This window comes from Amblyomma mixtum, chromosome 2, assembly GCF_055824585.1.
Source record: "Amblyomma mixtum isolate Tamu chromosome 2, ASM5582458v1, whole genome shotgun sequence".
Taxonomy (NCBI): Eukaryota; Metazoa; Arthropoda; class Arachnida; order Ixodida; family Ixodidae; genus Amblyomma; species Amblyomma mixtum.
Genome location: NC_143013.1, coordinates 306,419,899 through 306,444,210, shown reverse-complemented (window position 1 = coordinate 306,444,210; position 24,312 = coordinate 306,419,899). Strand labels below are relative to the sequence as shown.

Here is a 24,312-nt window from a genome sequence, read left to right as displayed (position 1 = left end):
CAGGAAACAGCCAAAACAGAGTCCGAGTACCGACATTATAAAAAAACATAAACTTTATCACATAGAGTTGTTCTCGGGGTACCTTAAAAGAAAGGCATGCACCTGAGGCAAACCAGGGCATATGTTTTCGGTGCCTCGAAGTGGAGTTCGATGGAAAGGAAAAGGCACGTCGTCGTCGCCGCCTCCCTCCCACTACCCACGAATACGGCAGCTTAGCAAATGAGTGCAGTACGAAACAGTGCAGAAAAGGTTTGCATAACGTACTTTATTGAACAGCAGATGAAATGAGAACTAGCAAACGGGAAGAAAGAAGAATTCTGCGCCTACAGATTACAATTCAAAGCTGACGGGCCCATATTGCCGCACAACAACGTTTGCATAACGCCCTTTACTGAATAACAGGTGAACTCGGAAACTATAATGAACATTAACAGGGAAGAATCGGATGCCTATAGGTGGCAATTCCAGGCCGACGTGCGCGTCTCATATCCAGCCCCCGAGGCTCAGCTTGGCCGGCAGGTACGACTCCGTGAGGAAGCTCGGGCCAATGCTGCACAGGCTCTGGATCTCGGCCTTGCGCTGCAGGGAGTCCAGGAGCAGCAGCTGCCTCTTCCACTCGCGGTTGGCCTCGACGTACGGCCTGCGCAGCAGGTCCCGCAGCTTGTTCCTGTCGGCCTCACTCAGCGGCGGGCAGTTGGCCAGGGGAAACTTCTGCATGTCCGACGGGTGGACCCCCAGCCAGCGGATCCCCGGCACAGCAAGCGAGTCCGCCTCGCTGGCCATGGCCAGCGAGCCGTACGCGTAGACGCAGAGGATCTCGATGCCGTACGGGTCGGCGTCCACGAGTGCGTACACGGGCAGCCTCAGCTCGACGTGCAGGCGGCGCACGAACTCGCGCGTGTTGACGTCCGGGAAGCCCTTGCCCGTGACGAGGAGGCAGTGGCAGCCCGGCGGCGCCCTGAGGAAGCCGTCGTCCAGGAGCTTCTGGAAGCTGGCGTCCTTCTCCACGACCAGGATGAACGAGGCCGAAGTGGTGAGCCCGCTCATGCCGCTCACGTCGCTCGGCACCAGCATAGCCGTGAGCGAGCCGGCCACGGGGTTCCCGGAGGAGTCGCGGAAACGGACGGCGCCGGCGAAGAGGCCCTTCGATGTGGCCAAGATGTGCAGGCAGCGACGCGGGACCTATGTGCGGGCACAAGTTTCGTATGATATAGGTTGAAACACTGCTCTTACCCGTCCCAAATGACGGGGCATTACAATATTATTCCCTCATCATCAACACTGCTGCTATAGTGCCTGTTTTTTTTTTCCCCCTTAAAGGGAAACTGCATAGGCTTTAGAAATCAACGAGCTTAAGAGGGTCGAATGTGTGAAACTTGCAGGCAAAGCATGCGAAGTCTTTTTGGGCTAGCACTCGAAATAGTGAAGTAATCGCCGATTCAAATTCGGACGCCCTTCAAGCTTCTCCGCAGCTCACAACGCCAAGTGAGGGGCGCATGATGACGTCATCGAAGGTACCGGTATATTTCCAATGCACAAATGCCTGCTTTTAAAGAAACCAACGCCACCGAAGGCCAACCCTGCCGAGAGTTGTTTGGCAGCCTCTAACGAGTCAGGGCAAGGTGCGGCTTACGACAGCGGTAATTTGAAATCATACCTTCCGTGACGTCACGCTAAACTTCCCCGTACTCCTTTGGTGCATTGAGGAGAAGCCCAAAATTCAATCGTCGATTACACCACTATTTTAAATGCTAGTGCAAAAACACTTGGCATGCTTTTCCTACAGCCTATATAGATTTGAATCCTTGAATATCGCGAAATTCTCAAAGAAGTGCTGCAGTTGCCCTTTAAGGCATAGAAGAATTGATTGATTGATTGATTGATTGATTGATTGATTGATTGATTGATTGATTGATTGATTGATTGATTGATTGATTGATTGATTGATTGATTGATTGATTGATTGATTGATTGATTGATTGACTGATCACTCTTTTACATCGAAATCTATTACAGCTCTGGTTTAGCCATATAACCGTGCATTCTACCGTGGAATATGCAGCTTCAGCGGTGGCTTTAATTACTTAGTGAATTAGTTTATTTTAGCTTAATTAAATCAATTGAATTCAACGAGAGGTATAAAACAGCTTTCGCTAATTAATGCACTAAGCTGGTAAGCTTGGCTCTACAAGTTTTTTTTTCTACGCGCATGAGGCTGTGTCAGTGCTGCATGGCTCTATCGTCCTGCAGACAGAAATGGCTGATTCCACTCCTTCCGTTTCTGTTACTTGCGAATTTATAGTTTCCGCTCGCTCGCAGTTGCGAAGCACGGAACTACGTCGTCATTTGGTTATACTGCACGCAGTCTTCGCACATGTAGACTACTGTCCAAATGTGCCATCACTCATGGTGGACAAAAAAGTCACGAAATGGTCGAAGTCGCCTCTGTCTTATTATACATGTGCCTCCATGTGGTGACGGAGCTTAAATCTATTTGCACGCTTGTTCATTTTTGATGGGTGCTCAAAGACCTTTTAAAATGCTTCTCGTGGCTAAACCATGGGCTTGTTCTCGCGCTGTACTGGTAGCGCCGCCTTGTGTCGACTGCAGAACGACGAAAGCACATGAAATCGAGACGAAGAGCCCTGCGCGGGCGCCTGTCGTCCGACATCGCCGCATACATTTCATTTATTGGTTTTGTTTGGCCAGTACAGAGACTGCAAACAAGGGAGAGCAAGCTAAAGGCGCCTAGTAGCGCCTGACTGAGGCCTGCCCTCCCCATGTAAAAAAAACAAAAACAAAGTGGCACTTGGCAATGGTACAAAGTTTTCATAAGTAACAGAAACTAGAAAAGCAGCGGATATACTGACAACGAAACAGAGATCAGGCATGCATAGAGCTAAGCACAACAAAACTAAGATCAAAACATAACAAAGACAATAACTGATTAGGTAAAAACACACCACAACTAGCTATAACAAAAATATTCATGAACAGTTTTCCTAAATCTGACCTCGGACATATTTTGTAGTGACAATTCTGTTAAATATGGATAGGTGTTTAATGTATGAGGAATTATGTGAGTTAGTTTTTGGAACCCATACGATGCGGACTTCCGAATAATTTTCGTCCAATCAGGCAACTATCTGATCCAAACAGCACGAAACAAAATCACCTCCAAATGCCACATCTGCGCTGAATTTGAGCAAGGACAAACAATTGGTGTTAGCCGAGAGAATCATGTTGGGGGGTGCTGACCAATGCAACAGTCGGTATTTATTACTCATTAATTAAGGCAAGCCCAGTCTTTATGTTTGGGGCAGCCAGACAGTGATTATCGGTGCGGAACTCCACTTAGGTCTGAGGCAGTTGTCGTGTATGGTATTTTTTTTTTTCTATTTCGCTAACCGACAGTGAAAAGGAAACAGCTGCTTTGCTTGTTGCTTAGCAGACGAGACTTCGTATACGCAACAGCAACGTATTTGACAGTGAAGCCTTCTGCCGATCTTCGCCGCCTTGCAAGGCCTAAATACACGAATTGCGAATATGGAGGCAGTCGAATATCTTGGACACGAGCCCGCTCCCAGAATTGTACTAAACAAAAGTCTAAATTTTACCGCCTCTAAGTTTCGAATACCGTGTTTCTCTTAAGACATTCTGCAATTTTTAGAATAGGTTTTTGCGCTTTTGTCAGTACAGCATTGTCAGCGATGTAGCGCATAAGAGCACAGCTGAGGCTTCCAAACTAGTAGGCTGGTTAATTAATATTGAATAGTTAGCTTTTTAACTATTAGTCTCCTTATTTATTCAGAGGCGTATAGCCTACCGTAATATCCATATCAGTTTTTTGAAATTCGAAAACGCAGTTACTTTCGGCGCTGTGTATCAATAAATTTTGCCTAAATCGCGCGAAAATACACGCGCTTTCGAAAAGCTTGCAGGAAAATGAACCCCTTCAGTGCACGTAACTCGTCGAAATAGCCAACATTTGTTGGGGTACAGCGTCCAGGGTAACTGCGTTTTAGAAATTCTAAAAACTGATATGGATATTAGTCACGGTGGGCTACATGCCTCTCAATAAATAAGGAGAATATGACAGTAGTCTAGTAATCTTGGAAGCCTAATTTTTAACACCCTGAATGGCGCCTTAATCGACCGGACGCCACGGCTTCTGAGCGGCCTCATACAGTTTGCACAACATGATCACGAAACTATCTCTCTGCACATGTTCATTCTTTTTCCAGAGACGGTAACAGCGTCTCAATGAAGGCTACGTGTAAACATGCCTACACTATTTGGTTTGTTTTTGTTTTGAACAAGACCTTTTCATCATCAATTTACATTCGTACCTGAAGCATGGAGGCGATATCTTCCACAATGGCGTCCACAGTCGCCTGTGTGCGGAACAGGGTTACGTCCTCGTAAAAAATCTGGCGCTTGGTGCTCTTGGTATTCGTTAGCAGCAGGTAGTGGATCTTGGAGAGAACATGGAGCATGAGTGTGAACTTTCGCATCGACGCCGCCGAGCCGAAGGACGTGACCGTCTGTGTGGAGGTGTCCTTGCGCACAAGTCCTCTCCCTTGGCAGTACGTGACGTTCTCCCAGTCCTGTCGGCGATCGTACACCAAGCACGGTGGCTCCCCTCTCCCGATCTGCCCGACCACAGAAAGGAATACGGCCTCAATCTTGAGAGTGAGGGCATGCCTATCAAAAACAACCGGCCGGGATGAATTTCCGGGGACCTGCAGAGCCATGTTCTGACGCGGCCAGTGCGTGCGAAAACCACCGTAACGAGTGGATGCAGACGGCAAAGCGCCGGAGCAAGGAGCGCAGTAGCAGACGGTATCATACGTCGAAGAACTAAGAAAAACGTCTGCTCCGCGAATGGAAAAGAGAAATTAATCTAGCTGCTCATTTTTTTTTTTCATTTTACACGACGGCGACAAATGACAATACTTTTCAAAAAAGAAAAGCTTGAAAGGGGTTTCAGTTCAGACGGATTTTCTACTGCGCATGCTCAGTAGTGTGGGCGAGACAAAAGGCATTTTATCCGTCTCACGCTGGCGCGTAGATCCTGCAATAAAATGCAATCGAGTGGCCGGTTGGCCCAAGTACAGCAATTAAGCCACATTTAAGTTACTTAAAGAAGTAGAGACATTTGCATGTTTTCCTCTTGGCAACGATTCGTAAGACATAACTATATATATGGATCGCCACATGATATTCACAAACGACCGCTAAGTAATTCATAATAAAATTTTTCTCTCATGATGATGAGGTTTCAATAGCACTGTGACGCCAAAGGTCAGCATCGGTTGCGTGAGGCATGAATATAATCACTGATGCTTCATTCGTTGTTTTTTGTTTTTGTTTTTGAGGAAAGGAAATGGCGCAGTATCTGTCTCACGTATCTCGGTGGACACCCGAACCACGCCGTATAAGGGAAGGAAGGAAGGTGCGAGTTATAGAAGAAAGAGAGAAAGAGGTGCCGTAGTGGAGGTATCCGGAATAATTTCGACCACCTGGGGATCTTTAACGTGCACTGACGTCGCCCAGCACTCGGGCGCCTTTTTCGTTCCGCCTCCATCGAAACACTGCCGCCGCGGTCGTGTTCGAACCCGGGTACTCCGGCTCGGTAGAAAAGCGCCTTAAACAATGAGCCACCGAAGCGGGTCAAAAACGCCTTTCCTGTTGGACGTGAAGAAATGAGCAAGCGCCCTCGCGTCCGCTACCAGCCTTGACATACCAGAGCTCCCATCGCGTGAAAAATATTAGAAGACAATAGCGTGTCCCGTTTTCTTTTGTCCGCACCTGTACGTTTATTTATCCCAATACGAGGACAGATTGTTCGAGATGCTTGGAAACTACAAGAGAAATTGCTCTATAGTAGCTCTATTCCTCAAGTTTGCTGCTCTCACGAACGCGAGAGCCATGGCTTGGAAGCCGTCGCCTCGCGCCGTAGTTTGCACTCGACTACAGTTGCACGCTCGCCGTTCTACCAAGGTCGGAACGAAGCTTACCCAAGTAGAAGGCATGTCCGTGAGGCCAGAAGGGGCATGCTGAGCACATTGCCCCTCATTGTCTGTAGGAGAGCGGCTCACTTGCCGGAACAGTCACGTGACAGAATCGAAGGCTGTAATGAAAAGCGGTGCCAGAGCACATCTGTAGCGCTCACCATCGCAGACAGTCGGGTCAAAACCAGGCGTCGCCCTTGGGCAGACGCGAAGAAGAGTAATCTCTGAAACGAGACACCCGTATTTACGTCGCCACATCCTGATAACATCTGCAGCCGTTTGTACTTGAGCGCGGATGAACTAGGGCCAATCCGAGAACTTTTTGTGCCATCAGTAGGAGTTAGATTTGTAAGTATTATGGGAAGGGCAAAGTGCGCGTCACTCTGACGCAGACGCGAGAACGGGATCATCCCAGCCAAAGTGTCATTTCGGCCTCTCTCGGGGTAACAAAAGTGACGCTGATCTAACCAATGGAAAGAAAAATAGTTTCCACCAAATGGGCCAGACCGTTATCTTAAAAGCGTGCACTTTATACTTTGAAGTGTGGTTTAACGCAGGTGGCAATTACAATCCGAAGACAAATCCGAGAATGTCTGAGGCGGTTACACAGGGATCCCACCACCTGCCCGTGAGTCAATCCATCAGCTTACGCAAGCATTGAGTAAAGTTTAAAATGCACACTTCATTTGATGCCGGCAAGTTGCGCGGCAATTCGCACACCTTCAAATTTTGAATCTTCGAGCTGTAGCAAACTGCTAATGCACGGTAATTCTTACCCGCCTTTCAGCGCAGGTGTACCGACCCAAGGATTTCGACCACCTGCGGTTCTTTAATGTGCACTGACATCGCACAGTACACAGGTCTCTAGCATTTCGCCTCCATCGAAATGCGACCGCTACGGCCAGGATCGAATCCACGTCTTTTGGGTCAGCAGCCGAGCACCACTGAGCCACCTCGGCGGCCGAAATTAAGGATAGAAGAACCGACGACTAAGCGGTAGAAAGAAATGCTGTCCAGCTTCGACCCGAAAGTTCAGCAGGAGCTGACGGAAAGAGCAAGAGCGGCTGCAAGATCCAACGGACTTTTAAGCCCAGTTAAAATCTTTTAATCATCATAGTTGCTTCTTCATTCGCTGTCATTCCGAATCTTGGTTTTTGGTTTATGGGAGTTTATCACCGAATCTTGATACTAGTTGGATTAGGCGCTCTAGTGAATACAAACGACAAAACATGGATCATACAACAGTTTTTTTTTTTATGCCTCACATGACCCTTGACGTCACAGCCATCGTTCGGTAGCTGCATTTAAAACTGTACCAGCATGAAAGAAGAAATTCATTTATAAAATATTTAGCTGTCGTACGGGATCATTACAAAGAAAAAAAAACACGCAACTGAAAATTTGGCGTTTATATACTCCTTTAAATCCCAGCCATAAATGCAGTTCGGTCGAAATTCAACGAACGTTTACTGCACAGCCGCGCGTACGGCATGCAGAGCCCACGCTGCTTAGTCCCGCAACTTTCCTCCATGTCCCGCAAGGAGCAGAGGTGCGCGAATGTCCGCTATTATGTTCCAAGCTTTGCGGGAAAGCAGCTTCTAATGTGGCAGGAGCCCCACGAGAAGGCAGTTTGGAGCATGGACCTAACCTATTCTAACACCATGGTTTGGAGGCATCCCTCCTTCTCCTCAGTCGGATAACAACACAGATAGTGCTGAAGATGAGAGCGGGCCCGTGGGCCATGTTTTGAATTGGAGGTGGGGGGGGGGGATGTTTTAATTGAATGAGGGCTCATAATGCAGTTTTTCCATGCCTGACATGATCTAAAGATGAAACCGAAACCTAAACAACGTGAGAGAAGAAACTTCAATAATATATAGTGTCTAAGCCATCTTTTCAAAACAAAAATGTCCAATAAAATTAGGTGTCTATAGTTTTTATTGTAAAGTAAGCGCAAAAATGTTGTTTTTTATTTAGTCCAATCTAGAGTTAAACTTAGATTACTCAGTTTAGATTTGTTATGTACAAATGTGTTTTTAAACTTTACAAGTGTTGTGCTTTCGGCTTAATTTTCAGTATTTTATGTTGTATGTGCTCTAGCATTACGCTATTTTAGACCTTTAGCGTGCTTCTAGTTTCGGATGCTGACAATGTGCCTAGCCTTGTCGTCGTCTCAAACAAGTATGGCGCCGCACACGAAAGCCGGATGGATTTGCCGAGTGTGCAGTTCAGTTGCGCTGTAAAGAGGAGCTGTGCTGCCGAGAGCGTTAGCATAGAAGCATCTAGATAAGCTCTTTACACCGCAGCCACACCTGGTGAACGGCATGGCGCCTCCACGAAGTATTGGGCGAAGAAGCCAGCATCACCGAAAGAATTCAACGTTCCTTTCCAGGCACCTGCGCTCCACGTACAACTGCATCATTAACGATCTTCGCCACTTTAGCTTGTCCCAGTTCATAAATGATCCAGCGATTGTCTACTTAGTCGTACCATTCCTCCTGATAATTGAGTTTGTGGTGAACATGACAGTCATTAGCAAAGTACCCTGTGAGTATGCGAAACCGGTCGTGTGCAGACCGCCTTTGTGTTTACTACTGTTTTTTTCTGGTGTGTGTAGACTGCTGACAATAAGGCTCTGCAGGCTTTCCAATACCTGGCTTCGTTTTCAACGGCCGCGTCATGTACCTAGGCACCTTTGACTATTGATTTCCATCTTACTAATTGTTCTCGTTATCTTGAGCCGATATGATCGTATCGAAGCGAACGCAGCTACACAAGTTCATGTCCGTTGCGCAATGTTGGGAAAAGTCGTTATTTAGTTGCCTCGCTTTGTTTGCATTTTTTCTTTTACCAGACACCGAAATAGACTGGAAAGCTTATATGCAAGAAGTGGAAGGGGTTCTAAATGGAACTTTTGACTATGCTCAACTAAAAGGAGACACTGGGCCACTTGTGTGAGTATGCTAAGACTTTCGTGGCCTCTTCGCTAAAGTGGCATTGTGGCGCAGTCAGGGAAGGCATGATGGAAACAGGGCTCACAATTACTACAGGTTTCATCTTGCGTTTTAATACTGCCCAGCATGACACAAAACCATGTTCGTTTGTAAGGTTAAGAAATAGCACATAATTCTGGTGGCGAAGGCCACATTAGTAAAGTGGGCAAAGGAAAGGTAAAAGATAAAGGTAGAAAGTATACAAAGTTGAATGCTTATTGTCTTTAGTTAAGGACTTTAAAGGCAGCCCTTGTGGTGGTATCGGACAACAAATTTAATTAATCATTTTTTTAGCCTAATGCATAGACTGCAGTGATTAGCTTTCCATTCTTGAAATGTGCTTTACACACATATTTCATGTGATTGTCATGCTCTTATTCGACTGAGAATTTGTGGATGACTTCTATATTGATAAGTTGTGTACATAGCATGTGCTGTCATTGCTAGGATGGCAGGCTTCGCTAGTTGATGAAGATTCATACTGAGGATTCACAGTGCTAAGGCCAGAACTGTTGGTTTGTCTATTTTTGCCTTCTATTCCGTCTCGCATGCTTTAAACCCTCATTATCAATGCCACATGCATGAACACAGATTGTCTGCATTTCAGATACCCTGCAGGCTTCGTGTACATCTTCATGGGTCTTTATTACGTCACAAGCCAAGGGACAAACATTCTTCTTGCTCAGTACCTGTATGCAGGCCTTTACCTCTTTACCCTCTGCCTTGTCTTCAGCCTGTACAACAAAACTTGCAAGGTGCTCATTGTTTTTGTTTCTTTGTGTGTTCCATCTCTATTTCATATGCAGCTAAACTGTTCCAAATGCTTGTGCAAAACAGAAAATGACAGGTTTGAGAATGTGAGGTAGCTATGAGGTAGCTTTTGATTAGCTGCTAAATGCAGTCTTGATCACCGCCGCTCTAGAACTGCTTTGTGAAGCTCAAGCCACATATTATGAGTCGCAAATTGTATTTACCATGATTGATCTAGCAGTTGTAAGTGCTTCATGCTAAAATTGGCTTTTGGCAGAAATGCGTTGTATTTCTGTATCTAGTGGCTGCTTAATGCCGCTGCTGTTTTCATGTTCACAGAAGCTTGAAGAGAATTGTCACATATCCCAAGAACAGCAGCACCAAGCACCTAGCAGAAATGTCTTCCATAGATATTGAAGCCGTATTGATGTTCACCTTCAGTTGTGATTCACATTGGTCTTCTGCAGCAGGCTTGCCCCATTAATACCCAGCCACAACTACGTACATCATTCACTTCCTCAACCTGGGGACTACCATAGTGGTAGGTGACAAAAGGGTTTACCAGTTTAGCTATTTTTCAATGCAGCACTGTTGTTTCTCATCTGTTGTTACTGGTGTTTAGGCGATCCGCCTTCTTGGTTTGTTGTCTTTAATCATGACCCAATGTGTTTAGAATGAATACATGGAGAAATGCTGGTATTATGGCAATCTCTGGTTCCGGTTTGCTGTACAGTGTTTACTTGAGAACTCGTGAGGCTTTGCCTCATGTTGACGTGTGCACTCTGCCTGCACAGGTGCCCCCGTATGCATTGGCCCTCATGTGCGCCACTTCGTACCGTATCCACTCCATATACGTGCTGCGGCTCTTCAATGATCCAGTGGCCATGGCCCTGCTTTATGCTTCCCTGGGTGTCCTGATCAGGCGACGCTGGGTGCTTGGCTGCACTCTGTTCAGGTACCAAGTTCATAGCACAGAATAAGCATACGGTGTTGCACATGAGTTGGCCATGCTGAGTGAAGTGTGGTTGTTCTTCCACTCTCTTTTACAACCCCCACTTCTTACTAGCCTGGCTGTGTCGGTGAAGATGAACATCCTGCTCTTTGCACCTGCACTGTTCTTTGTCCTGTGGTCAACTCGGGGCTTCCTCAAAACTCTCCTGCTGATTGGCCTGTGTGGCATTATTCAGGTATTTTCTCAGTGCACAATGCAATTTTTTTTTTAAATCTAGAATTTGTTTCTGTCAAGTGTAGCTGCTCGCTGTTTGACATGCTCCATGTTGTGCTTTTCAACGTGATCCACTGAGGGTATTTACATTTTGCAGTGTCCTGTGAAAACCAGAAGTTTTTTGCTTCAGCCGCGTTTAGGAAAGTGGAGAATCAAGGATCAGTGCAGTTGAAAATTCATGCTGCATAACTTGTTTGCTTGCTTTCCGATGCCAAGCTTCTCTTCCCTACAAACCATTTTAATGCTTCATCTACTAAACATAAAATTTTGAAGTTCCCGACTACATCACTTTATATATGCTACTTCGGTAGTGATCAATACTTTAAACACAAACATTGCATCTTCTACTTTGTTTGTGCTTGGCCATGGACTCATTTTTGTTCCCTCTTTTCTGTTTTTCCCGTAAGCTTGTTCTAGCGCTCCCTTTCCTACTTGCCAATCCAGTCTCGTATGTCATGGGTGCATTCAACTTGGGCCGGGTCTTCCTCTATGAGTGGACAGTCAACTGGAGGTTTCTGCCCGAGGAATTGTTTGTAGACCGCAGGCTTCACCTGGCACTGCTGGGTCTACATCTAGCTGTCATTCTCTGCTTCCTACCGAAGTGGATCAGGTGAGTCAAGTGGTTGCGTTGGACACATATGTACAGACTTTGTCAAAAGTAACCAGGCTGCATGGTTTGCTTCTAGCTTGTATAGTGGAGCCCCTGTGGCTTTCCTAAAGATCAAAAGATGTTGGAAGGTAAGAAGACCTCCAGTCCTTACCTTTAATGGCCATTTCAGCTTGAGGGAACCTGTAACGGCTCCACTGTACTAGCTAGAAGCGAACCTTGCAGCCTGGTTACTTTTGACAAAGACTGTACATAGAGTGAAAGCTTTCACACCACGCCATTGATGCCTTAAAAAACAATGACCTCAGAAATTTTTATGTGTGAGTGGAACATCGGAAATTGAACCATGTTACTTACAAAATGCGTATTTCAATATTGCAGCCTGCAACTCAGTAGATGCTAACTCTGAAAAAAGGATTTCACTGTATTTTACAACTAACACATTCCTTTCCACCTGAGGTTGCTCTTAGGAAAAGATGCAGTTGTCAGCTTGTCGCAAGTGTTTATGTTTGTTAAAGAAAGAACTCCCAAAATATTGTTAGCAAACCTCAGCTTTTAAAGCCTTTATTTCTTTTAACATAACACATAGACACTTTCACCTAGTGGTTATGTGCCATAAAACACAACAAGCAGATGGCTGCACAGCCGCCATCATAGCTCAGTTGGGAGACTGTCGTCTGCGACTTGCTGAGGCTGTAGGTTCGGTTCCCACTAGTGGTGTGTGTTTGTCTTTTCTTCTGCTTTCTAATCAGTTATCTTATACGTAAAAAAAATGGTTACACTGCTAATTTCTCATTGATCGGCATCACAAATTGAAAAAGAAAAAGATCACAAGCGGTTGTGATGGTTTTCTCGTTTTCTTGTAACGCGTGCTGTACAGTAATGTACATTGAAGTGGCTGATGGAATAAAATGAGAAAATTGTCCACATTAAGTGTGATGTGCATTGCACAGCTGTGTTCAAACATGAAGACTTGGCTTAAAGACCTGGCTTCAAGACCACTTGATATCCCACTCACTGCAGAGCCTCCTGTAGGGGAAGAACCTTAGCCGTTGGGTTAAGTCTGAAGCATATAACACAGTATTGCGTTTAGATAATGGGAACATGCTGAGAAACGTTGTTGCATTCCACTGTGCCTCCTTATATGTGCACAAGTTGCCATTGATAATGGTGTTTGGTATGATGCAATATGCAAGGTAATATGCCACACGTCGGCTGTAAGGGACTCTGGCAGAGGACTAGAGGTTAACTTTGACCACCTGAGGTCAATGGTTAATGTCGATCACTGACATTGCGCAGCACACGGGTGCCTTTTGCGTTTCTCCTCTGAAAGGCGCCCATGTGCTGTGCGATGTCAATGAAGTTAAAGATCCCCAGGTAGTCTAAATTATTCGGAGGGGGGGGCATCTCTTTCTTCTTTCACTCCCTCCTTTATCCCTTCCTTACATCGCAGTTCTGGTGTCCACCGAGATATGTGAGACAGTTACTGTGTCATTTCCTTTCCTCAAAATCAACAATAGTAATATGGACAACCTTCAGCACTGCTTGCATGATTAATTATAAAATGAACACTAGCATCAATAAGCATGAGTATTCACTTAGTGCTATGATTATTGTTGCTATCAGCCTTTGGATTAGTTACTCATTGTGACATTGTTTCTGTTAGGCTCTCCTATGAGTACAAAAAGTTGTGTCTTGCTGTCTTTTTCTTTTTTATTCAGGTACCTGAAGCTAACGGAGTGGACCACAAACAAGGGGAAAGTACTGGTCATGTTTCCAGACCGTATCCTTTGGCGGTTTGCATTTACTAGTGAGATGCTAGTGGGCGTTTGTTTGTGGCTTCCTTAGCGGCTTCCTTCAGAAATCTTACTGCCAATGTTCACATGCAACTTTATTGGGATGGCCTTCAGCCGGTCATTACATTACCAGTTTTATGTTTGGTACTACCACACCCTTCCTTACCTACTGTGGACTACAAAGCTCTCAACTGTGACAAGGTCAGTCTGGTTTGCTGGTGCATAAGGCTCTCATTGCAAGATTTTATTTATGAATTGGGGTGCATTCCCCCGTTACTATATCATGCTCAATCATGATAAAATGGCAGCATAGAGTGTTTTGTGCCTACTAAGTTATTCTCTGACCTATTTTTTCAGGCTTACAATGTGGGGCGTGATAGAGCTTGCCTGGAACACTTTTCCTTCAACAACCTGGAGCAGTGGATTGCTTCACTTATCGCATCTAGTCCTTCTAGTCAGCCTGTGGAAGGATTGGCCAAAGGAACCGTCAGTGCCGCCATCAGTGTCGAAGAACAAGTGATGCGGCCTTTGGTCTGCTCATTTTTTTTCTGCCATTCTGTAAGGAATAAAAAAGAACTTTTTTTTTTTCTTGTGAGCATATTTGTCATAATGCCTTGTTGCTGAAGAGCAACAAGCTTTGTATTTGCCAGAGAGTATCACCGGAAGAGAGAGATGTGGTTTCCCGGTAACTTTGCTAAGAACCGCGCAATGGGGCGACCACCACCCTGCACAGCGCTTATAGTTTACCAAGCAGTATTTAGACTAGTCAAGCATGTGTGTCTAGGCTCTTTATGGAGTATGCGGCATGGCTCACGCGACTTTGGTCGTACACGTGATTTATCGAGATCCGAGACGGGATTTAGCGCATTGTGGGCGTCAGTCCCCCACCACCTACTTGCTAATCTGCGGCTTTGCCGCCGCTGTAGTTGCCATGACAAAAGTGACTTTTCTAGCCGGTCAAGAACTAACGAGGGTAGACTTTTCGTTCACGGCCGTACTTTGCAAGAGTACTCTTCATTGCTGCGGACGAGCAGTTTTGTCTCGGTAAAAAAATGGTCGCCATCTCGTTGGTCTCGTTGCACGTTCAAAGCTCTAGACCATTAATGTTGTTTAAGCTATATCTGGGTTTCGTTTTCTCAAGAATTCCGTAGTCCCCCTTGCCCATGCCTCGACGTTTTACCTCGCCAGGTGGCGCGCTGCCGCTGCGGTCGGAGCCAAGAAAAGACAAAATGAACGCCATTAAAGTGGGGGGTGCTAAATGATGGTGCTTCGTAAAGCCCAGATTGACCGCAAAACGAGAATTACCGCCGATCCGATCGAAGATTCAGAACCGCTCTGGTTAGGCAGCTCGGTCCAATCATGTCGGCACGAAGGCAAGTACCCTTCACTCAACTGCTTGCCGGCAGTTCCTTTTTTTTTTTAAGACTTGCGACGTGCGTTGGGATTTCATTCAGGACACTTGCGCTCACTGGGGGAGAGAGAAAAGAAAAAGAAGCTTCTCATTCGACTTCTTCCTTTTTATCAGCACTGAGTTGTAGCAGTTTAGCCGCGCACTGTACGCTGGTTAAACATGATTCGTGGCAGAGCTGCGCTATCCGGGCTGAAAGGAAGATGACGCGTTGTGGAGATAACTTGTGATCCAAAATTGCTTCCCTCTTGTGCAAAGATCTCTTGGTCACGAACACTCCGAAATACTTTGGATATACTACTATTGTCCAATTTTTTATTTTGTACACCCTAGATGCAGTACTCGGCGCGGATCGGGGTCGCATTATAAGCGACGAACTATTGTCTTGTTTTTGTTTTCCTCGAGTCCGCATATCGCACTTTTCACACCGCAGCTCGTAAAGCGTTTCCGTAGGCCAGCAAGACGCAGGACTAAAAAGGTCACGAGCATCAAGGTTTGTCCCAGCGTCGGCCTGCTCAATGTAGTTGTGTGAAGTCGTCGTGCGCTCCGATTACACAATTTCAGTATTTGTGGTGCGCAAGCGATGGCCTCCAGAGAGCACCTGGAAACCACTTTCGATTTAATACAGAAAAAAAAAAATACGTGGTCTGTAACTTCCGGTTGTGTTAAACAGTTTTCTGGGTTGATGAAGCTTAGAAAATTTGATGACTTCGTCCTAAACCTTGATTACCGGCGTTGGCTGTAACGATTCTTGGCAGCGGCACCCCTCGAGTGCTGCTAAAAAGATATATTCAACGCATTTCCAAGCACAGAATATTCGTGTCGTAGTAGTGCCTTACTTGATCTTTTAACTGTTACATCGTTTGCTCAAAAAAACATGCTCTAAAGCGCTGTCCTAACTCTTTAGAAAGTGCTTATGATCAGTGGCTGTTGTTTGAACGAAGGGCATGATATTGAAAACTGGATTACTGCGTGGAGGAGTGGTTGAAAGCTATAATCAGCAGTGCTTATTTCATTTGCATGTTCTTTATTGAGCTGAGTTTTATGTGAAGAAAAATGATTATGCTTTCATTTTCTTCGGTCAAGTCCTGTGCATACTTTGCGCATTTTGCGGTTTTAAAGAAAAGGTTGCTGCATTCTTTTAATTTCATGCTAAAATAACTTTGTATTTTTGTGTTGTCTACCATGTTATAATTATGGCAGTTGTATTCCTCCTGGAGTGGCCACTAAACTAGAGAGATCTGGTCGTCGCCCTCTTCATAGCCACTGACCATAAAGGAAATACAATAGTTAACTGCTGCAGATGCAGTCTTAATGCTGATGATGAAAAACATTTTATTCAATAACAAGCTTTCGCCCCTCGAATTGGGAGGGGGCCTTAGTCCAGGGCTCCTACGCCTTAGCTGTTTACTGCATGCGATAAACCAGCTGTCAGCTGTCCTTGGTACTCTTGGTTTGGTGAAAGCATGGCCTCCCACTGCTCAGGTTTTGGGTTTGGAATTTTTGGGACTACCTGCATGCTTTGGCAAGCCCATGTAGTGTGATACATTGCGGGACGTTACCCGCATAGTGGGCATGGGTGTGGGTATAATGTGGAGTCCTAAGGTAATCTTCTCAATCCGAAATGGTTGCAGCAGCAAGAATATTTCAGTTTCTTTTCAGAACATCTTTTTCCATTTGTTGCCAGCAAGACATTATAACTGAGTCATACTTTGCTGTGTAGAAGAAAGCGTTTGCAAGTTCTTGATTTGTGGAGCGCCATTCGGAAATTTTTCTGTGGAATGAAGGGAGCTCGCTCAGTTATGAATGTTTGCTGCAATAGGTTTGGCTCAGACCAATATTAGAATGCCATATTTTGTGTGAGTGGTTTTAGAGGTAATAATTTGGAATGGACTCCACCACTGTGGCTCAGTGGTTATGATGCTTGGCTGCTGACCCGAAGGATGTGGGTTTGATCCCGGCCACGGTGGCTGCATTTCGGTGGAAGCGAAATGCTAGAGGCCTATGTACTGCGTGATTTCAGTGCACGTTAAAGAACCCCAGGTGGTCGAAATTTCAGGAGCCCTTCATTGCAGCATCTCTCATAGCATGAGTCACTTTGGGACGTTAAACCCCCATAAACCATAATTTGGAATATATAAATATCAGTGTGCTAAGTTTCACAACCCTAGTCTGTGATTTTAGGAACAAGTGGGAATAATATTTTGCTGCCAGAGCACTTCTTTAGCCCTTCAAACTAAGCACGACTAATGTCACTTCCAAGATTTGTAAATAAATTTATTATCCTTGAACATTGCCTAAATTGATATGATAGTTGTGAGGCGTGACATGACACCATGTGCCCACAATATGCTGTGCCCCTGTCAAAATACTTTCCAAGACGGTTGTGAGCAAAGCTTGGAAGTAATGTTCTGTGCTCATATCGTCACATCTTACATATTGATGGGCTTTCTGTGAATCATCCCCTTAGTTACGTTTATGTGATTTCTGTACATACAGAACTTGTGCCTGTAATAATGCCTGCAGACACCTCTAGAAGCTCATCCACAAAGTTTTACACATATAGGTTTACCGGATGCAAGTGGGCATGCGTATTCTGACTACTCTGAAAGTAATTTTTACCACTTTTTGTCTTGTTATATTAGCTTTGAGTCTAGTGATATTGTTTAATAAGAAAGTATTCATAATGCAAAAAAGGAGGCTTGCCATTGAGTGGACTTCTTTAAATTGCTGCCACGGTGGATAATGGAATAGCTGAAAGCATACGTAATCGACTTAGACAACCCTATTCATGCTAGTAAAGAATACTTTTTACACAGCATGGTGAAGTTTGGTTGGGTGGTGACTAGTTTATTGGCTGCTTTTAAGTGCAAAGGACCTGCTGCAGTGGTTTAGTGGCTGTTCGGCTGCTGAGCCCAAGGCCACAGTGGTTGTATTTCGATGGAGGCAAAAAACAAAAACGCCTTTGTGCTGTGCGATGTCAGTGCATGTTCCAGATGGTTTAAATTAATCCGGAATTGACATCAACCATAGCCCACATCTCACTTCAGGACGTTAAGCCCCATATGCTTTTATTGCAGAGTAGTATTCTCACTGCAACTTTCTGTAACAGTTTATACGGTTTCATCTCTTCCACTCCACTCAAAATTAGGTGTAAAGTGTGCCGATATTTTGTGGGCTTATGCATCCTGACTGTGAATTCCACATTATTCACAACTGTTTTGCTACAGCAATTGTCACAGCCCACATGTCATAGGCTAGCATCTAATTATCAAACGACCTCCTTCTGTATGATATGCTGTACACATCCACTTCATTCTGATTCCAAAATAAAAGGTTTTTTTTACTGTAGTACAGCCAAAAGCCTAAAGGTGCACTAAAGAGGAATCTGAACTCGCCTTTTTGCTGTGGGAACTCGATCTACACGTTCTGAGCATTGTTAGGAACTTCGAGTTATTGCCCTGTGCGGCCGATTTCCCTAATTTAAATCTGATTAATGTCAGGCTCCCGCCTTTTTTTTTTTAAATTCCCCGCAGACGGTGGGAGGTGTCAACCAGTGCATAGAGTCTGAGTGCCTTTCAGGCAGTCGCGTGGCAGCTTTGCTTTCGCTTTTATTTGTTTTATAGGTTTCCGTGAATAAATAGATCTAGTCGGAGACTATATAGCTGCAAATTAGGCCCACGGAAATAAAAATATGCATGGGCTCTTTGCTTTCGCCGATCACTACGTATCACTCCGCCGATGGCAGAGCGGCAAGCCGCCACGGGACTGGATGAAAGGTTGGTCGACTCCTCCCACCGTCTGCAGGGAATTAAAAGAAAAAGGCGAGAGCCGGGACGTTTAATCGGATTTTGATGAAGGAAATCGGCCACACATGGCAATAATTCGAAGTTTCTAAGAACGGTCAGTATGAATTCAGATTCCTCTTCAGTGCACCTTTAATATTCAAAGTGAATCTCTAGTAACAATGTTGAAAATGCAATGAAAATATTTCAAACATTGCATTTAAATCTGTGGTCTGCTGCCTTTTTACATACTCCATGCCGCAAACAAAAGTAGATGAGAGCAGTGCGTAGTTTTTGCTGTCAAGCTTAAACAGCGCCTCTGATAAAGTTAAAATAGCCTGTTTTCAAGGTGTTGCATGCTAGTAAAAGCCAAATACCAATATGAATGTGGCCAGCGGTGCAACTGCTCTTTCTAATAAACAGTCTGACTGCCTAAGTAGCGCCCCAAATGTGCACCGAGGCTTCTTAATTAATATTTATGGTAGCCTGGTACTCTTTTAACATGAAAAATTGATGGCAGGTCGCACAGAGTCTGCCATGTATACTGCATGGGCAAAGCCACTGATGTGTGCTGCCATCTTATCAGGGCTTCCATTGTTTGACCATTTTACTCATAACACAGGTGAAATGTGGCTAAGGCATGATGTTCATTTCCTTCTGTGGCAAAAAGCACTGTGCTGGGCCGTGTACCCTGAAGCTTGACTGTATGGCAAGAACGCATATCAGATGACAAAATTGCACTGCCGGAAATCGCTTCTTGCAGTTTTGTGCAGTTGTCTCTGTCGGTGTAAAGCTTGGATTCGTTATTCAACCTGTTAAAGTGTATAAAAATTTAAAGCTAGAGTAAAGCTAGATCTTTATATTGTACTATGACCTTGTGCTGTGTGGTCACTTGGTGGTGCCTCTTTGGACACAAGAAGTTCCACTTATTATTGACCGCCTTTATTGGTCCCAAACTGCCCTCATTATGTGTTTGTTTTATTTAGCCATGGGCGGTGGTTCCACCCAAACTTGTCGGGCTTGGAGGCAGAGCAGATCCTTTTGGACCAGGGCTGCGATGGAAGCTTCCTGGCGCGGCCCAGCAAGTCCAAGAAAGGGGACTTCACACTTTCTGTGAGGTAGGGACTGTCCACTTGCTTGCTTACTTGCAGCTTTTGTTTTGACAAATGAGTGTAGCAGATTGGCATGCAGATGGATCAGTGGCGCCAACATGTGTGTGACAGTTGCTTCCTTAGCTTTTGTTTTTTTCTTCTGTCCCGATTGGGAAACTGCTCACTGTGTCCTTCTGGAGACATACTGACTAGCATTTGTCTGCTCTGTATATTCAAGCATGGATATGGCCAGGTGCTCTGAGATGTGAAGTGATAAGTTTTGGCGCTTATTGGTTGTTGAACTAGCATGCTTGCATGGTATTCAAATTATGTTCTTTTTCTGCATGAAGGAAGTTGAGGTTGCAGCAGCTGTCTTTTGTACAGCAACCTGAAAAAATATTCGTTTAATTAAGGTCCAGGCATAAAGTAGTGTTTTTTGGTGTTGCATTAGCGTCTTGGTTATGGACATCGCCAGAGGCAAAGTTCCAGTGCCTGGAGGGAGGTATGTAGGGAGACAGAGGGAACTAGCAATTACTTACAGATCTGAGCATCTGCGCCAAATGCCTTGCAGGTGGGGATTGAAGGGGACCTTTTAATAGCTGCATGTTGGCAGTGACTTCCGGATGAATCCACGCTGCTGTGTCCACCACTGCATGCCGCAAAGGCAGAAGTGCCACTTCTTTTTTCATGCCATTGACCCCCTTGAACCTCCGCAGTATGTTTCTGTCCCCACTGAATAGCACAATTAGCTACAGATAAGGGATAATGCTCCAAACATCCACGATTTCTCCACACCCCTGTCTGGGGACATCAGTTCGCATGCCCTCATGTGCTTGGTTGCCATCTCCTGCAGGTGCTGAGCGACAATGCCAGTAGATGAGATGCTGACACGATGCCTAGCAAGCATTGCTTTGAGTCTTGGGCCTTTAGTCAGCGCTGTCAAAACCATGTCAAGCATTAGCCTGAGGCTCATACAGTACCAACGCAGGTTTTGCGGTATTGGTTCCCAGGTTAAAACCTTATCGTGGCAGTCACTTTCTTAAATGCACTCAGCAGGACTCCTTCCTCTCTTTTTTTAGTGGCATTGTTGGGGCTCGTACAGTACAGCTTCATACTGTGATGCGCTTCTACTCAACTGTATGAAATGGTAGTGTCTGCTGTCAACAGATTTGCGTGATGCTTTCCTTGTGCACCCCAATATTCCGTGGCACTTTTGTGCAATTCTTAGCTTTGTTCACATTATTTTAACTTGAAATATTTACGGACGAACTGTTCACCGTTAAGCATATATACTATGTGTGCTTAGTCTTGTTTGGAGTAATATATGTGTGAGAGCACTTATCAATACACTGATTGCTTGTGCCAGCCCAAATGCATCATCCGCTGCCGTGCATGCACATGTCACTTTTGTTAGCCCTTATTTCCATTTCAATTCTGGGGTCAATGACTCCTTGAACAGTGCATCGCTGCTTTGAAGAACACTGCCTCCATTACTCTGCAGTGAACTGCCACGGGTTTTGTTGACAGGAACTGTACGCTGCATAGTCATCATCAGTCTGTTTATGTCCACTGGTTGACAAAGTCTTCACCCATTAATCTCTGATGAACCCTTTTCCACCGTACCCACCTTATCAGCCGCCTTATCCCTACAGACTTTCTAATCTCATCTGCCCTCTTGGCTCTCTGCCACCCCCTGCTGTGTTTACATTCCCTTGTAATCCACTTCGTTATCCTTGCTGGCCGTCAATCGTGACCATCACCATTTTATGCTATGCTTACAGATATCAACCGTCATTCTTTTTTGTGCAGGAGGAACGGGGTGGTGACGCACATCAAGATTCGCAATACGGGCGACTACTATGACTTGTACGGGGGTGAGAACTTTGCCACCCTGGCCGAACTGGTCCAGTACTACATGGAGAACCAGGACCAGCTGAAAGAACGCAATGGTGAAATCATTGAGCTTAAGTACCCGCTCATCTGCGCTGACCCCACCACGGAAAGGTGAGTGCTGTACTGTTGTAGTGTTGAAGGATATGTCGTCTAAGTAAGAATGTGCGGGGTGTGATGGGGAAAGAACACTCACCTCAACCTGCAAAACACTGCGCAGTTTCAAGTGCTTGCAGATATCGAGGTCATAGTTAAAACGGTGAAGTTTTTTTATAAAGCCTTGTTTTTTCTTTGATTTTTTTTTGTGCTCTCTTGAGAGTGTATGCATAACAACTATGTTAAGAAAACGGCAATGAAAATCCGCAAATTTTGATCATATCTCATTACAAAGGCTTCAGTATGAGCACTTTGTGGCATTATTATATTCAGTGCATGAGCTTCTGTTTTTGCGCTAGCTACAGAATTCATACATGAAGCCTAGTATTGCTTCGAACTGTGTGCATGTGAAAGTGGTAGGCATTTTTTTTTCTTTCTCTTTTAAATAGACATTATTTTGTGTGTGTTTGTTCGGACCTTTCAGAAACGTGAAACTGACATGAAGCCTTCTTCATATCACTTCAGGGCTTGTATGGCACTGACTTTGGCTAGCTTACATCAAGAAATGAGGGAAAGGGAACAGCTGCTGAAACTCGTGATCAAACTCGGGTGCATCAAATAGCCACAAATGTTATCTTGCTGTGCTCCAGTTCAGCTGGCAGGCAAGCCATTTTTGGATGCAGTGAAACAGTGAAATGTGGCGGTTTCCAGTGGTCATGGCTTGAATAGCTAGCATTGACTGGTTCCAGATGGTTTCATGGCCCACTAGTGGCAAAGGAGGCAGAAAGGCTGCTGCTGGAGAAAGGGAAGAACGGCAGCTTCTTGGTCCGTGAGAGCCGGAGCAAGCCAGGCGACTACGTCCTCTCTGTGCGCACCGAGGACAAGGTGACGCACTTCATTGTGCGATGCCAGGTGAGGCTATCTGTCCAGTGTCACTGGTCAGACATCTGCACTCTACTCTACTACTTTGCATTACAACCGAGTCATTCTTTCTCACTGACAGGATGGCAAGTTTGACGCGTGCGGTGGAGAGAAATTTGACAGCCTGAGCGAGCTGGTCGACTTCTACCGCAAGAACCCCATGGTGGAGACAACAGGCACGGTGGTGCACCTCAAGCAGCCATTCAATGCCACCCGCATCAAAGCATCGACCATTGAGAATCGCGTCAAGCAGCTGTCCAAGGAGAATGGGCAAAACAGTGGCAAGGCCGGCTTCTGGGAGGAGTTTGAGGTTTGCCCCCTCTTTCTTCGGTCTCCTTTCTTGTGACCTTGGCGGGGCTGTAGCTTGCAGGGAGCCCACCCGTCAGGATCAGCGTAGGAATAGAATCTGTTCCTCCAGCATTGCCTTTGCAGCCATTGAATGGAAGGCAGAAAAAGGTGAACCTAAAGGCTGTTTGCTGATGAGGTGTAGTTGTACAGACAGGGTCACTCTGGTCCAAAGCATGTTGATGGGGCAGTGCGGAGAATAGAAAGGGACACATGGCTTCAGATGCTCGATCTCTTAAACTCATAGGCTTTCCAAATATTTTTTTTTTCTTGCATTACACCACAGTGCTAAGATCAGATATGTGCATTTCGATTTTGCATGCTTACTAACAGTGCAAGGTCACAGGTACACCAAGCAGGATTTAATAGTGAAAGCTGCACATAGGTGTCTGTATATTTAAACGTTTATTGCGTAATATTGACAGAATAGTAACAATTTTTCAGTTTCTTGGTGGTTCATTGTATATTACCATTTTTGTGAAGTTTCTTACAGTGCTGTAATTGAGTAAAGTAGAGGAAAGCTGTTTGTTGCTTTGAACCATAAAGCATCAGTGCACATAACAGCGAGCAGCTGTACGTTTGGCTTCTTAAATTGATCTGTGTTTGGAATTGAAATGAAATTGAATTGGTTAGATTGCTATGAACAATGAAATTAAAGAACAACAGAAACCATGTTGTCAAAGCCAGTGCACACCTACGATAAGCTAAGGGCAGTGATACTAATCTCACTGCTTTCATCCGTGGATGTCACGTGTCCTATCGTCGTTCATTTGCTGCCCAGGTTTGGTTTGACATCAGTTGGTTTATTGAAATTGGCCAGCACATTGGGGTGATTAAAGAGACCAATGACCAATTTCCAAGGAAATGTGACAAGCTATTTTTAATGTGTATTAGTTGATCTTCGGATGCACTCACTTTTGTGTATTCCAATGCTGTACTTGATCAGCCTGATCAAACCTTATCGAGAAGGCAAACCGCAAGCTGGAAAAAGTGAAAAGCCAGCTATGAGGGCTGACACTGCTTCGTCAAACCACTTGTTGACACAAAAGCAGTGTCGCTTTTCATAATGCACTTTCTATCAGGAGACATGCTTAAAAGAGCATAAACACTAATAAAATAGAGCTGTCAGTTTATGAAAGAAGAAAGCATGGGGAATTTAGCAACAGCTAGGTTGTGTGTAGCGATTTGGGGCTACTTGTTGGGATAAACTAGAGTAACAAATTTCACCACTCGATGTCACTTCATCTGGTCTCGAGCAATTTTCTGTGCCAAAATATAATTAGAAGTCCTCATTAAACCAGTAATGTAACTTCTGATTCTGTTATTATGTGGCAAGGCCATGCTATTCATTTCAACAATAACCTCGGCAACTTGTTATGGTCTCCTTGAAA

General features: G+C 45.0%; 4 protein-coding genes across 7 annotated transcripts in view; 2 read left to right on the top strand and 2 right to left on the bottom strand.

The window, feature by feature from the left end:
- Window positions 1-6,160, bottom strand: part of HPS4 (Hermansky-Pudlak syndrome 4 protein) — a 69,193-nt gene extending 63,033 nt beyond the window's left edge. Inside the window, exon 1 of the mRNA XM_089574754.1 lies at window positions 6,021-6,160. Within this exon, the coding sequence (XP_089430880.1) occupies window positions 6,021-6,069 (49 nt within the window). The 5' untranslated portion in view covers window positions 6,070-6,160. The remainder of the gene's footprint in view (window positions 1-6,020) is intronic.
- mei-W68 (meiotic W68) lies at window positions 247-6,160 on the bottom strand. Of its 2 annotated transcripts, none has more exons than XM_089574761.1 (3): window positions 6,021-6,160; window positions 4,350-4,652; window positions 247-1,182 (listed from the first exon to the last, which is right to left on the bottom strand). In XM_089574761.1, exons 1-3 carry the CDS (start codon window positions 6,033-6,035, stop codon window positions 484-486), a joined length of 1,017 nt encoding a protein of 338 aa, XP_089430887.1. In that variant the 5' UTR covers window positions 6,036-6,160; the 3' UTR covers window positions 247-483. The 2 variants fall into 2 exon arrangements, with proteins under 2 accessions (XP_089430887.1, XP_089430886.1); XM_089574760.1 differs by having other exon boundaries at window positions 4,350-5,074; window positions 6,021-6,145.
- A 2,015-nt stretch (window positions 6,161-8,175) lies between these two features.
- Window positions 8,176-13,973, top strand: Alg3 (Alg3, alpha-1,3- mannosyltransferase). The gene is made up of 9 exons (XM_089574750.1): window positions 8,176-8,561; window positions 8,869-8,968; window positions 9,615-9,762; window positions 10,552-10,712; window positions 10,824-10,944; window positions 11,390-11,592; window positions 13,311-13,372; window positions 13,451-13,586; window positions 13,743-13,973. Exons 1-9 carry the CDS (start codon window positions 8,339-8,341, stop codon window positions 13,903-13,905), a joined length of 1,317 nt encoding a protein of 438 aa, XP_089430876.1. The 5' UTR covers window positions 8,176-8,338; the 3' UTR covers window positions 13,906-13,973.
- Window positions 13,974-14,433: 460 nt separating this feature from the next.
- Window positions 14,434-24,312, top strand: part of LOC149364819 (tyrosine-protein phosphatase non-receptor type 11-like) — a 36,823-nt gene continuing 26,944 nt past the window's right edge. For 2 of the 3 annotated variants that reach the window (XR_016289222.1, XM_089574748.1), the window contains exons 1-5: window positions 14,434-14,758; window positions 19,565-19,696; window positions 21,479-21,673; window positions 22,405-22,567; window positions 22,659-22,886. Coding sequence is in view for 2 of the 3 variants with exons in the window: in XM_089574748.1 (XP_089430874.1) it covers window positions 14,745-14,758; window positions 19,565-19,696; window positions 21,479-21,673; window positions 22,405-22,567; window positions 22,659-22,886 (732 nt within the window). In the remaining variant the exon portion in view is untranslated. The remainder of the gene's footprint in view (window positions 14,759-19,564; window positions 19,697-21,478; window positions 21,674-22,404; window positions 22,568-22,658; window positions 22,887-24,312) is intronic. The other variant, XM_089574747.1, reaches the window with a different exon arrangement.